General features: G+C 51.2%; 1 protein-coding gene across 3 annotated transcripts in view; it reads right to left on the bottom strand.

Moving 5' to 3' along the window:
* The window catches only part of WDFY3 (WD repeat and FYVE domain containing 3), a 1,930,620-nt gene that overhangs the window by 911,418 nt on the left and 1,006,432 nt on the right, over positions 1-12,770 (bottom strand). For all 3 annotated transcript variants that reach the window (XM_078676292.1, XM_078676293.1, XM_078676294.1), the window contains one exon: positions 11,790-11,924. In XM_078676292.1, coding sequence (XP_078532418.1) covers positions 11,790-11,924 — 135 coding nt within the window. The remainder of the gene's footprint in view (positions 1-11,789; positions 11,925-12,770) is intronic.

Genomic DNA, 12,770 nt, shown 5'->3' with positions numbered 1-12,770 from the left:
AGAGCTTGTGTATTTGCAATTCTCCATGCATTGGAGGCCTGTGATGCTACTCTTTTACCCGAGGCCTATAGTATTTTGGACTCCTTATCAGGAGGTGGAGCTTCTCCTGTTGTCTGTGAGTTGGCCCGTTTGCGTGCATTGGCCACCACTAGTGAATCTAATGGTAACTGACCTCTGATATAAGTAGGGTCTGTAGGGGCCACTTTATATATATATTTTTTTCAATCCTGGGATTGATTACACGTGCCCTGGCTGTATCTTTAAATATATCTGGCGCGTGTTTTAGCACCCCTTTCAAAATAGGAATTGTTCTCACATTTTTTTCTGAAGTAGGGAATGTGTCGAATAAAAAGTCTTCTTCTATAGGTTCATTGTGCATGTCTACGTTGTGGTACTGCGCTGCCCTCTCTATTAGCTGGTTGAAAACAATGGTGTCGTCAGTAGGTGACGGCTTTGTTGGGTATGAGGAGGTGTCAGGGATGGGATGCGTGTCATATAGATCAGTTGGTTCTACCCATGGTTCATTTTGAGGGTTTGGATCCTCAGGATAGTTAATATCATATTGAGGATCTTCTCCTGTGTCGCCCTCATTGTCCCCAGAGTGTGTAGGAGAATAAGGAGCATAAGGTGTAGTAGGCATAGTGGGATAGAAAGGAATGAAGGGTCTAGAGGGAGAAGTCCCAAAGTCCTTCTTCTTTAGAGGAATGGGGGAAAGAGAGTCTGTGTCCAATGGCCTCTTTTTTCTGTGCAGGATTGTGACTTTACCAGTCACAGGGTTGATATATATCTTTGCCTGATCCTCTAATGGCTCTGGATGGAAGAGTTCTTCTTCCACTGTCCGTGGCTGTGTCTTTGACTTTTTTGGCCCAGTCTTTTGTGAATCGACCGTTGCCTTTGGGTCGACAACCTTTTTTGGTTCGACGACATTCGGTGCCTTATTGCTCTTCCTCGGCTCGGTTTCTTTGTCCGGGTCAACGACTGATTGTGGATCGACCGGATCTTTAGGTTCGATGCGCTTTCTGTGCTCAACAGGGTTTTTAGGTTGAGTGTCTTTTGTCCAGTCGACGATTTTTCTCGGATCGAGAGGTTTTTTAGGAACACTTGTCTTTGGGTCGGTGCCTTTGTTTAGCTCCATAACCTTCTTCGGCTGGGCCACAGGCTTTGGTATGACCCCCTTTGGGTCGGCGACCTTCTTCGGTTCGACGACTTTTGGCGCAGCGGCCTTCTTTGGGTCGACGGCCTTCTTCGGGTCAGCGCCCCTCGGTTCGGAGGCCTTCTTAGGCTCGACGGCCTTCTTTGGTTCAGCGCTTTTTGGCTCGACGGCCTTCTTCGGGTTGACGCCCATAGGCTGTACGGCCTGCTTCGGTTCGACACCCTTCGGGTCGACGACCTTTTTGGGTTCTGGAACCTTCTTTGGGATAACGTTACTTGGACCTGGGGTCTCTAAAGGCTTAATCTTTGTTTTCGGAGCCGAGCCGGACGGCGGGGCTGCTGAATGATGTTTTGGATCTAGGCTTCTGTAACAGGGTAAGTGGTGTCGAGGGCAATGTACTCACGGTTTGCCCTGATGGGATTTCGTCATCGGAGTACAACTGGTCCTCGACGGTGACGAACTCTAGATCCGAATCTTCCCCTTCTGGAAGTTCCTGTTCATCCTCGAAGATGTTGTCTGGTTCTGGTGCCTGTCGCTGCATCTCTTGCCTAGCGGCTCGTCGAATCCGGATCGTTTTCTTCGAACGGAATTGGGCACAGGCTGGGCAGGTTTCTTCCTTATGGTCTGGTGATAGGCACTTGTTGCATACTGTGTGTCTGTCAGTATGCGGGAACTTGGAGTGGCATTGTGGGCACCTTTTGAACGGGCTCCTTTCCATCGACAGCAGGCCCACGTGGCGTCGAAAAGGCCCAACGGCCCGCGTCGACGACCGAGTCGAGATGGAAAGCTTGATCGAGTCAAGAGGTACCGAGCGAGAACAATACAGTCGAAGTCGAAGGCCTTTTGTACTCTAGAAAAGTTTAGTTTCAATTCCGAACTTGGAGTATAGGAATAACATCCGAACCCAATGGCGGAAAAAAACAATCTGAAGATGTAGAGGATGCTCATGCGCACTATGGTCCAGGGGAGGAGTAACCTATCTTGTGATACTTCGAAGACTCTTCCAGGACAACAAGGTGCAATCATCCAGACCCAACACTAGGCGGTGATCTATGCACAGATATGAATTCAGCAGCCCACATGCCTCGAACATATGTCTACTTCACAACTTCAGCAGCTGCCTCCAAATGCCCCACAAATGACCGAAAAACTTTGCAACTGAACAAGCAAGCACGGGTTTTGGGTCTGATCTAAGGATTCGCAGAGCTTCACAGTGATTGCATGTTACCAGCTGCTTGCATATAGGCATGAGCCGCTTGGCTCTCAGGAGTGAATAGGCTGGACAAGAAAATAATAAGTGCACAGGTGATTTGGTTGCTGCAACACAGTTAAAAACAAAATGTGAGGATGCTGGGGTACAGTGCCAAGTGCTTGTGAGGGAATTCAGGCGAAGTGTCCCAAACCTGAATTGCATATATAATTTCCTGCTGTTGGGTTTCTGGATGATATCTAGATAGCTTTGGAAGCATCTAACCAATTTGAAGTCCATAAACTCCGAGGTTAGCCGTCCCCAAGACGAATAGTTGAGTGAAGTCTGTGCTACCCAACCCCAGTACTGCGATTTAATAAGATCGTTGGTGGGGAGCAATACTGGGTCCCTGTTTTACCAATGGCCATCTAACCCAATGTCAGCCAGAAAGCATTTTACATTTCTTATCCAATCTATCTTGGTTTGCCTATCTAAGGAGCTAACTTCCTTGAGAGCATTGACATACAAGAGTAGTTCGGCAGTGGACCGGATTCTCAGCTGAAACAGCAGGTGTAACTTGAGCTTGTCTGCTATAGGTTTCCTGCCCAAATCTAGCCTTAGAGGGTGGAGAGGTGTGCTCTGAGGTAGAAGAACCAGACTCCTCAAAAACCTGTTCTCAGATCTGGAGAGGTCTTCCATCCTATTGAAGCTCCACAATACGGCAGTGTAAAGGGCTGAGCTCATTGCTTTAGAATAATAGATCTCGAGGGTAGCTGCCATTGCTTTGCTAAAGGAAGTGCTATATTCTTTACTTAGGGCCCAAACTATTTGCCTGTGCTTCAAGGTTGACTTAGCCACGTGAGGCTTCCAGGTCATGTCTTCAGATAGCATTATACCCAAATAGTCAAAGTTACTGACTCTCTCAAGTGGGGCACCTCCCAGAGTTGGTCTTCCTTGTATGATTTATGGGGGTTGATCGTCAGAAATTTCATTTTTGATGTGTTGATCTCTAGTCCTCGCCTGCCATAGAAGTCTTTAAATTGGTTTAAGAGTAGCTGGAGCCCTCTGGTGTTTTTTACACGGAGTGTTGTCGGCAAACAGAAGAATCACCATTTTTTCCCTCCCCAGCTTGGGTGCATCGGCTGGGAACAGAGATAAAAACTGAACTACATTGTTCATGATGAGGAAAAAAGTGTGGGTGCTAATACCCACCCTTGGCGTACTCCCCTGCTGACATTAATTGGGTCGGTAGGCTGGCCTTGCTCTCCCCCGCGCACTTTGGCAAATTTTGCGTCATGGAGGCGAATAACTAGGGATAAGATATTCAACGGCAACCCCATGTCTCATTTTTAATTCCCCTTTTTGTGTCTATGGCTTTGACCCCACTTTATACAAGGACTTGATGTGGACCAAAGTGGATTCTTTAAAGATGCTTGTCTATTCCCCAATGCACAAAGAGGATGTGCTCCACTTACTTGGCTCAATGATTTAAAACATTATTCGGCATCAAGAAAAAGTTACCTACCTGCAGTAAGGATCTTTCTGGTTGATGCACAAGTTACTTACCTTTGGTAACGATATATTTGTAAGAAACAGTAGTTAGTGTTAGATTCCTTACCTTAGAATATCCCCAGGTGTCAGACTGGATCCGGAAAGTTTTGCGTAGCAGTACCCCTGCGCGTCGGTAGGCGTCGTCTGCGGCTCCTTGTCCGTCGTCGGCGTCGTGGTCGCCAGGATGACGTCTGAATACTTAGATGCTGCCCTCGCGCGCTGACGTCAGTTCTTGTACATAGCTTTCCGCGCCAAGAACACAGAGCCATGCCAGAGACCGACAGTGGTGTCATGAAACTAGGGCCCTGAAAGGGATGTCCTTACCCTAGATATCGGTTCGCAGAACGGGGAGGATGGGTGGGGCGGTAAGGAATCTAACACTAACCACTGTTTCTTACAGATATATCGTTACTGAAGGTAAGTAACTTGTGCATCTGAAAGAAACAGGTTGGTGTTAGATTCCTTACCTTAGAATAGATACCCCAGCAATACCAACCCCGGTGGTGGGTCTGCGAACCAAGATCACACCAGAAAGTCCTGGAGAACGGAACAGCCGAAAAAGCCATCTCTCCGGACTTGGCTGTCCAGGCAGTAGTGTTTAGCAAACGTGTGCAGCGAGGCCCACAAAGCTGCCTGACAGATGTCCTGCAAGGGGACTCCCCAACCCGGGGCAGTAGTAGCCGCCGTGGCCCGAGTGGAATGAGCCCTCAGCCCAACAGGGGGCTCCTTCCTAGGTAAGGAGTAACAGACCTTGATGCACAACACGACCCACCGAGAGATGGTCAGTTTGTGCACCGCCTGTCCCTTCTTCGCGCCCACGTAACCAACAAAGAGCTGGTCGTCCACCCGGAACTGGCGTGTGCGATCAAGGTAGGAGAGCGCACGTTTTGGGTCCAGACGGTGGAGCCTCCCTTCCTCTTTCGAGGGATGCGGAGGCGGAAAGAAGGTGGGCAAGGTGATGGACTGCCCGATGTGAAAGGCTGTAACCACCTTGGGCAGGAAAGATGGACGCGTTCTTAAAACAACTTTGTCTGGATGCACAGAAAGGAAAGGAGGCTTAGAAGATAGAGCCTGGAGCTCACTGACTCTCCGGGCAGAGGTGATGGCAACCAGGAATGCAGTCTTAAGAGTCAGAAGACGAAGAGGGCAATTGTGAAGTGGCTCGAAAGGGGCGCACATCAGATAGGTTAGAACCAGGTTCAAGTCCCATCACAAAAGGAACAGGGGAAACATGTGCGTGATGCCCTTCAAGAATCTATTTACAACAGGGGACTTGAAAAGAGAAGGCTGATCAGGAAGCCTCAAGAAGCCAGAAATGGCAGAGAGGTAGCCCTTATGAGTGCCCAGAGCAGAGCCCAGCTGGGCAAGAGAAAGAAGGAAGAGGAGAACCTCTGAAAGGGGGGCAGAGAGAGGATCCACAGCCTTTGCTGTACACCATGCCACAAATTTCAGGAGGCAAGTCAAATGGCCTCAACTGCCGCCGCGCAATCTCCACGCATGGAGGTGGAGGCTGGACAGGTTTGGGTGGAGGACCGTCTGCTGCTGCTGCGACAGAAGGTCCTCCTGAAGAGGCAGACGAATTGGGGGATCGACTGACATGCTGAGTAGCTTGGGAAACCAGAACCTTCGTGCCCAGTCCGGAGCCACAAGGGTGACTTGGGCCCGGTCGCGCCTGATCTTCTTCAGTCCTCTGGGTAGAAGTGGTATATGCAGAAAGGCGTACAACAGACAGCAGCTTCACTCGCAACGAAAAGCGTCTCCGAGCGAGTGCTGCCTTGGAAATTCCAACGCGTAGAACTAATGACATTGCACGTTCTCTTCAGTGGCGAGTAGATCTAACCAAGGCTCTCCCCACTGCTAAAAGAGGCCTTGCACCACGTCAGAGTTCAGACGCCATTCGTGATCCATCATGTACCGGCGGCTGAGTTCGTCCACCCTGGCATTCAGGGAACCTGCCAGGTGTTGAACCCCCAGGGTGACGCCCTGGTGTTCCAGCCATGTCCAGAGGCACAGAACCTCCTGACAAAGGGTCCATGACCCCACCCCGCCTTGTCTGTTGCAGTACCACATGGCGGTGGTGTTGTCCGTAAACACCTGCACTACACTTCCCCGGACAGAGGAAAGGAATGCCTTCAGTGCAAGACAGATAGCCCGCAGCTCCAGAAGTTTGATATGGAGCCGGGACTCCGCCGGAGACCAGAGGCCTCTGATCTCTGCCTCTCCCATGTGGCCCCCCCATCCCAGGAGGGATGCATCCGTCACTACTACGTGCTGCGGTTGGGGTAGGGAGAGGGGTCTGCCGCTGACCCAATCGCGGTCCGTGAGCCACCACTGCAACTGACTCGCAGTGCCCTCCGAGATCAGGACATGGTCGGACAGGTTGCCCTGATGCTGTGCCCACTGAAACTTCAGGTCCCACTGCAGAGCCAGCATCTGCCACCTGGCGTGATGCACCAGAAGGATGCAGGAGGCCATCAGCCCCAGGAGCCGCAGCGTCAACCTGACCGAAACTTGGGATAAAGGCTGAAAGATCGGAATCAGAGCCTGAATATCCCGAACTCGCTGTTCGGGAGGATATACCCGAAACTGCGCCGAGTCCAGAACCTCTCCGATGAAAAGGAGCTTTTGAGAGGGGCACAGGTGCGACTTCAGCACTTTGATGGAGAACCCCAGCGAGTGCAGGAGGTCGGCCATAGTCTGGAGGTGGGAAATGACTGTTTGAGGCTAGCCCGCCTTCAACAACCAGTCGTCGAGATAGGGTAAGACTGGAACCCCTGATCTGCGCAGATGAGCTGCGACCACCACCAGCACTTTCGTCAACACCCAAGGGGCACTGTGAAGGCCGAAGGGGAGCACAGTAAACTGAAAGTGCTCGTGGCCTACCGTGAACGCAGGTAGCGCCGGTGGGCCAGCAGGACAGGGATGTGGAAATATGAGTCCTGCAAGTCCAACACCAGCATCCAGTCTCCAGGGTCTAAAGCAGCTAGGACCTGAGCTAACGTCAGCATCTTGAACTTCTCCTTCCGGAGGAAGCCGTTGACGCTCCGGAGGACCAAGATTGGGCGTAGGCCTCCTTTGCCCTTCTTGGGTACCAGAAAGTAGTGGTAGTAGCAGCCACGTTCTACTTCTGGCCCAGGAACGAGCTCGATGGCCCCCTTGGCCAATAGGGCCTTAACTTCCTCCTGCAGAAGTCGCAAGTGACCCCCTGACATGCGTTGGCATGGCTGGAGGGGTCGCCTCGAAGGGGAGGGAGTAGCCCCTTCGGACGATTTGCAGCACCCACCTGTCTGACGTGATGGATGGCGTCAAATGGGCCTGAAAGGTCGGACTAGAAAGGCTATGAGGCAGATGCTGCGGGAGCGGATGTGGACTGATCTTGCCGTTGTCCCCCGGCACCGCCACAACGGTTACCAAGTCCGCGACCGCATTGAGGCTGGTTCTGCAGCCTGTGGCTGGCAGTACGTGTGGGGGTGCCCCTTCCTTGGCGACGAAAGGTGCAAAAAGCAGAGGTTTGCTGGCACTGGCCCGACAGGCCCAAGGACTTGGCCGTAGCCCTGGAGTTCTTGAAACGCTCAAGCGAACTGTCTGCTTTGTCGCCAAAGAGGCGACGGCCATCGAAGGGCATGTCCATTAGCGTGGCCTGGACATCCCCCGAGAAATTGGCAGACCTCAGCCAGGCGTGGCGGCGATCCGCCACAGTCGTGGAAATCGCCCTGCCCAGCGAGTCCGTGGTATCCAGTCCACACCTGATGGAATAACGCGCCGCATCCCGCCCTTCTGTGAGGGCTTGGGTGAGCCGGGCCCGGGCCTCCTCCGGGCACTGGGGCAGCACGTCCGCAACCATGTCCCACAAAGAGTGGGTATAACGGCCCAAAAGGCATGCAGTGTTGATAGACCGCAACCCCAACCTAATGAGGAGGACAGTTCTTCCCAAACTGATCCAACCTTTTGGATTCCCGATCTGGGGGAGCGGTGGGGAATGCGGTCTGGGACGTAGAGGCCTGGACCACCAGGCTCTTGGGGGTGGGGTGCACGCACAGAACGCTAGGGTCGCCCGGAGCCGGGCGGTGGCGTCGGGCCACGTTCCAATCCACAGAGGGCACTGTGGAGGGCTTGGACCAGGTGCCCAACAGAACGTCCGTGAGGGGCTCATTGAACGGCAGCAGAGTCTCCGAGGAGCTTACTGGCGGCTGAAGCACCTCAATGAGGAGATTAGTCCTCACGGCCGCAGCAGGGCGCTCAAGAGCCAAGGCCTTGGCTGCCCTGCGCAACACCACACCAAAAGTGGCACCCTCCTCCGTATCCACGGAGGGAGGATAGATGAATCCAGTGTTGGGCGAAGTGTCCAGACCACTGACCATCCCCTAGCTCGTCTGCCCAGTCCTGGCTCAACTGGAACTGCTGTGCCAGAGGGTCCTCAGACCCCTCTAAGTCCTCCCCTTCATCCGTGTCCTGGTAAACAGGCTGGAATGACGGAGCCGGGTCATAGATAAAGGCGTCACCCATCGACACCGGAGATGGCTCCGAGCGGCGCTGTTCTGACATCGGACCCGGACCAGGGCTAAAACTGGGGCCGTTGTCGTCCAAGGACGGCACCGGGAGCGACACCATGGAGGTTGGCGCCTGCGGAGGGGTCATAAGGTCAACTGACATCGACCAAGATCCAGGGACGGATCCCACAGGGGCCGGCAGTGTCGGGAGCCACCGTCTGCGGGGCCCGATGGCGTGCCAACAGGCCTCAACTGAGGGAAGTGAGTCCTCATGGCAATGAGGAAGTCACGAATCTCCTCCGGCGTCGCTAGCAGGCCAGGGACCGGAGGGTATGGGCCTGAAGGCGGTGCCTGCGGCTCCGAAGAAGCCGCGCGGGCGCTGTGTCGCCCGAACCCCCAGCCATGCTGCGCAAGCGGCGAGGGGAGTCAGAAGAGCGACGTCATCTCTTCGACTTCTTCTTTGAGTGCCTCGACTTACCGGAGGACTTGGAGCCAGACGAGTGCTGGCGATGACTCGAAGAGCGACGACTGCGGCTCCGCGACCGGTCCCTCAACCTCCTCCTCGACCAGGACCTCGAGCGGCGCGGAGCCGACTGCCGGATCTCGAGCAGCTTGCGGGACCGCTCCCGCCTAGCTTTTGAAGTCAAGGCCCGGCAGATGGGGCACGACTTGTCGTCGTGGTCGGCCCGAGGCAGTAGAGACACCGATGGTGGGGGTCGGTCACAGACATCAGGCGGTGACAGGCGTCGCACGACTTGAAGCCAGGCATCCCTACGGCACCAGGAGTCGAAGTCGACTCGAAAAAGAGATCCAAACCAGATCAAAAAGTTAGTCAAAAAATGACTAATAGTACTGCTCTTCCTGGATCTGCGCTTGCTGGTGCAGAAAAAAGAAGAACTGACGTCAGCGCGCGGACTTCGTACTCCGACGACGTCATCCCGGCGATCACGATGCAGACGACGGACGCGGAGCCGCAAACGACGCCTACCGACGCGCAAGGGTATTGCTGACTAAAACTTTCCGGATCCAGCCTGACGCCTGGGGATATCCTAAGGTAAGGAATCTAACACTAACCTGTTTCATTCAGATAAGGTACCTGATGTGGCGGGCACAGCAGTTGGGGAGTGCAGCTGGCGGGGCAGTCTGTGGGGTTAGAAGCGCAGGCACAAGGGGAGTTGGCCCTACGCTTTTTAAAGGGTAGGTATGTGCAGGACATGGGGACAGGCACTGAAGGAGGAAGTAGTAGTAGACTAAATTTGGGTGGGGAACGTGTGAAAAAACAGGAGGATAGGGCGTCTCTGTCAGTAGGGGAGGACAAGAGTGCAGGGAGAAGAAAGAAAGTAAGGAGGTGAAGTGCAGAGAACTGCCATACATGAGGATTGCGAAACCCTTAGGGCCCATTTAATATCACCCACTAAAGAGTGCATCTGAGAAGGGAAGTACATTGAGATCTTTAAGCTTTTATATAGGGAGGTGCACGCGAAGGAAGGTTCCAAATAGGAGGAGTACGATTTGTCCCATAGACCCCGGGTGTCAGTTAATATAGAGAACTGGACAGCAGCTTTACTCATATATGCAAGTGTTTACTGTGAAAAATACCAGAGAGGTGTGTAGCACTGTTTATGTATCTCTACATAGTGCGCAAGGCGCAGGTTACGTTCACGTTCAGGGGTTGGGCTGAAGTGTGTTATGATGAGGAATTCCAGGCTCGCCTCTCAGAAGAGGATGGCGACCTTTGGGGACAGCTGGATAATGAGTTGTTTCCACAGACTATGAAGCCAGAGTGGCCAGCCCCATGAATTTAAACAGCAAGCAGGTGGTCGGTCATTTACAAGCCCCTTTGAGGGCATCACATCCCAGCAGGGGCAGGGAAAGGTGAGGATTGGAGGTGCGTGCTGTTCCCAAACAGGGGTCTATGTTTGTGGAACTACTGTAGACATCGCCACAAAAGGTCTATGTGCGGTGGGAAGCACATGCTTACCCAGTGCAGCACCAAAGTGGGCGCATTCGGGCAGCAGGGTTCCAATGCAGGGGTGTGGGCCGGTACCAATGATTGTGGTGGCAGAGGCGGTCAGAACCCCATGGGATAGGGCGCATACGCCAGTTAAGGTGGATCAGTTGTGCATATGGCTTGGGTTGTTGGGGATGGCACACGAAAGACAGTTGTTAACAGGTTTTCAGTTTGGTTTTCGTTTATGTTATGATGGTTCAAGGGTGTGCTAATGGATGGACAATTTGAATTTGGGACAGGGCCAGGAGGAATTGGTTTGGAACAAGCCATGGAAGGAGGTAAAGGAAGGAAGGATGGCAGGCCCGTTTCACAATTGGGTTCTGCATAATTTAAGGGTGTCTCTGATTGGAGTGGTACCCAAGAAGGAACATGGAGAGTTTTGTTTGATTGATCATCTGTCTTGGCCAGAGGGCTTGTCGGTGAATGATTTCAGTCCTAAGGAGTGTAGTAGGGTGCACTATGCATCAGTGGACACAGTGGTGTAGCTGGTGAATACAATTGTACAGGAAGCTTTAATGGTAAAGTGCGACATGAAGTCGGCTTTTCGTTTACTGCCAGTTCACCCGGAGGACTAGGAGTTATTGGGCATACATTTTGCAGGGCAGTTTTTTGTGGACAAGTTGTTACCTATGGGTTGCTCTGTTTCATGTTCCTTGTTTGAGGCTTTTAGTACCTTTTTGCAGAAGATTTGTACGCACAAGGCAGGTGAGGTCATAACTTAATATCTGGACAATATTTTCATGGTAGGGGCACCTAAGTCCAGGATATGTGAGGAGATTTTGTGTTTGTTTCAGGATTTGATGAAGGATGTGGGTGTCCCTTTGGCGCCGGAGCAGACGGTGGTACCCGTGCAGGTGTTTACATTTTTGGGCATCGAGTTGGATTCTGTCAGGATGGAAACCAGATTGCTGGAGGACAAGAAGCAGCATTCTATAGAGTTGCTGGACCAGATGTTGGTCAAAGCCAAGGGGCAGGAGAAAGACTTACAGGTACTGCTTCGTCATTTGAATTTCACGTGCATGGCTGTAAAAACAGGTAGTACGTTTTGCAGGAGACTGGGTTGGGCCCTGTCTGGCACATTCCTCCCACACCACAGGGTCCTCCTCAAAGCGGGAGTAAAAGAGGATTTGCAAGTTTTGTGAATGTTCCTCAGTGAATGCAATGGCATCCCCACTCCTGGAATTGGCGAACAGATGGATTGAGGGCAATTAAACACACCTTTAGAATGTCTGAAACATTGGCCAAGCATCACAGGATGTGTATTGGTCTGGGTAAGAGGGCTTTTAGTCAATTACATTGAGACTGGTTATCTTGATGAGGTAGTCAAGTACAAATGAATTTACTTTCTATGATGCTAAAGTAGAAAAATACATTTTTGCATAATGACAGACTTACGGAATTCAGCATGGTTCGGAGCATAGCAAGCAACAATAAGGCTGCTTCTGTGCAAACATTGTGGATCGATGAAACCACAGTTCCACTTGAGGCAGGAACTCCAAAGATAAAACTCCAAATGGATTCCAAGTCAAACTAAGTAAAAAACATAAAAGGTGCTATTGTCACGGCTGTGTACAATATATTTGCATCAGCTTTATTTGGCCAAGAATGTTTTAAAAAGTTTAGGCCTAACACATCTATATAACAACATTGTATGTAATACCTTGAGCTCTATTATATCTGTTGGTATCTTGCATTCTTAAATACAGCGCAGACAAATATGGCAGCACAAAGTGCTTCAAACACAAAGCAGTCTGCTGTTTTATCTCACAAAGCAAATAACATTTTGAAGATTGATATGTCTAAGTAAATAATTACATTTCTGTCAGTGGTGGGTACATATTAGCAATCATTTGGAAATTAGTCTTGCTAGCAAGACAAGATGTCAGCATCTTAACCATTCCCAGATTCACTGAAATAATCCAACAAGACCTATTCTTATAATCGTCTTCTATATGGAGACTGGAAAATGATTTTTTTAAAAGTTAAAATCCTCTTCACCTTTGTGTTGTACATCCCTGTGTTGGAGTTGTCCACATACATTCTTTTAACAAAACATGTATTTCAAAAGCTACTTATGTTGTTATTGTGTAGCAGGCCCTTCCATAGTTGGAACAAATGTTACTTTTGACCACTTCTGTTTTACTGTTCTCTCTCCCTTTCTGCCTCTCTTTCCCTGACATTTCATCCACTGAATTGGACACCACAGTGATAAAGCCAATGTTTTATTTTCCTACGACTGCTATTACCTTAATTAGCATCAAATCGAGTTGCAGGAAAAGGCATTCAAAACAAAATAGTAGCAGGCCAGAAGATAGGAATACACAGTGAAAGGATAGAGTGAGTCTGGAAAAAAGTGGGATGCTTTGCAACAGAACA

Source organism: Lissotriton helveticus, chromosome 2_1 (genome assembly GCF_964261635.1).
Source record: "Lissotriton helveticus chromosome 2_1, aLisHel1.1, whole genome shotgun sequence".
NCBI lineage: Eukaryota > Metazoa > Chordata > Amphibia > Caudata > Salamandridae > Lissotriton > Lissotriton helveticus.
The sequence above is the reverse complement of the archived record's forward strand: the minus strand, read 5'-3'. Positions and strand labels throughout refer to the sequence as shown.